This window comes from Brassica oleracea, chromosome C5 (assembly GCF_000695525.1).
Source record: "Brassica oleracea var. oleracea cultivar TO1000 chromosome C5, BOL, whole genome shotgun sequence".
Lineage (NCBI taxonomy): Eukaryota > Viridiplantae > Streptophyta > Magnoliopsida > Brassicales > Brassicaceae > Brassica > Brassica oleracea.
This window is the reverse complement of record NC_027752.1, coordinates 24,580,099-24,581,243: the sequence shown is the minus strand read 5'-3', so window position 1 is coordinate 24,581,243 and position 1,145 is coordinate 24,580,099. Positions and strand designations below refer to the sequence as shown.

Below are 1,145 nucleotides of genomic sequence, written 5' to 3'. Positions count from 1 at the left end.
AGATGAGATTGAGAGAGTACGAGGGTTTTTGGGACCTGTAATGAGGCTCAGTGGGAGGAGTGAAATGAAATTATCAGGAAAGACTGTCTACGGTATTCTCACAAGAAGCATCGTTACTGTCAAAAAGAATGAAGCTTGGTTCCATTTCGCTGGTCAGCCAATGAAGTTCTCTATAAGAGAATTTCATATGGTGACCGGTTTGAAATGTAATGGTGATGTAGAAGGACCACGAGGGGAATATGAGTGGGACTTGCTAAAGGGGCGTACTCATAAGTTAAGCGACGTGTTGAACCAGCTCAAAAAGACAAGAGTAGATGCTTCTGATGAGAGAGTTTGCCTCGCAATGCTCCTCCTGGTAGAGAGCATATTGCTGCCGAAGAACAACAAAGGGACTTTCCCTTTGGAGTATGTCAACAAAGCAAAGGATATGATGTATCCATGGGGAAGAGACGCTTACCTGGTGCTCCTGAGGTCAATTCAAAAAGCTGTCGCAAACCACCTGGAGGATACTTCAAAATTCGAGTTGCAAGGTTATCCTCTAGTATTCCATCTTTGGATACTAGCGTCCATTCCCGTGCTACGAGATAAGTTCAGTAATTGGGCACCGACTGTTGATGTTCCTGGACCGATTTACTTGTGTGAGAAATACACTGAGCTAGAAAATCCATCACTTGAACGGGTTTTACAGATTGAAGCTCATAAAAAGGCAAGCTTTTACAGTGACCTTGTTTTGATATCTTTCTATGTTTATTTCGCTTCTTCTTTTTAAAAACTTATTCTCATTGATTTCTCTTTTTTTTATGCTTTCAGCTGAAGGTCACATGCATCCTACCTCCTATTCCTCATGATCCAGAAGATGATGTCTCCATGGAAGACGAACATAGTGACAAGTTGGAATCTGTGAAAGATATATCCAAGAAAGGGTACAAGTTTAAGCCGATGATTGGAAAAATAGGTCTGTAGACACATTGGACACATTGGATGCTCTTATTCATATGACGATTCATATGACGGAAAATGTGGAGACTAGCCAAGCTTCTGCTTCGATTGAGGATGACTCAGAAAATACCAAACTGAACAAGATCATCGAGTTAATGATGGAGAATGCCAAGAGCATGAAGGATCGAATGTCCTTACTGGAAGCA

The 1,145-nt window shown here is 41.5% G+C and overlaps 1 protein-coding gene across 1 annotated transcript; it reads left to right on the top strand.

The window, feature by feature from the left end:
- Nucleotides 1-40: 40 nt before the first annotated feature.
- Nucleotides 41-963, top strand: LOC106344836. Its single transcript, XM_013784140.1, has 2 exons — nucleotides 41-706; nucleotides 811-963. The coding sequence occupies exons 1-2, from the start codon at nucleotides 41-43 to the stop codon at nucleotides 961-963; spliced, it is 819 nt and encodes a 272-aa protein (XP_013639594.1).
- The last annotated feature ends 182 nt before the right edge of the window (nucleotides 964-1,145 follow it).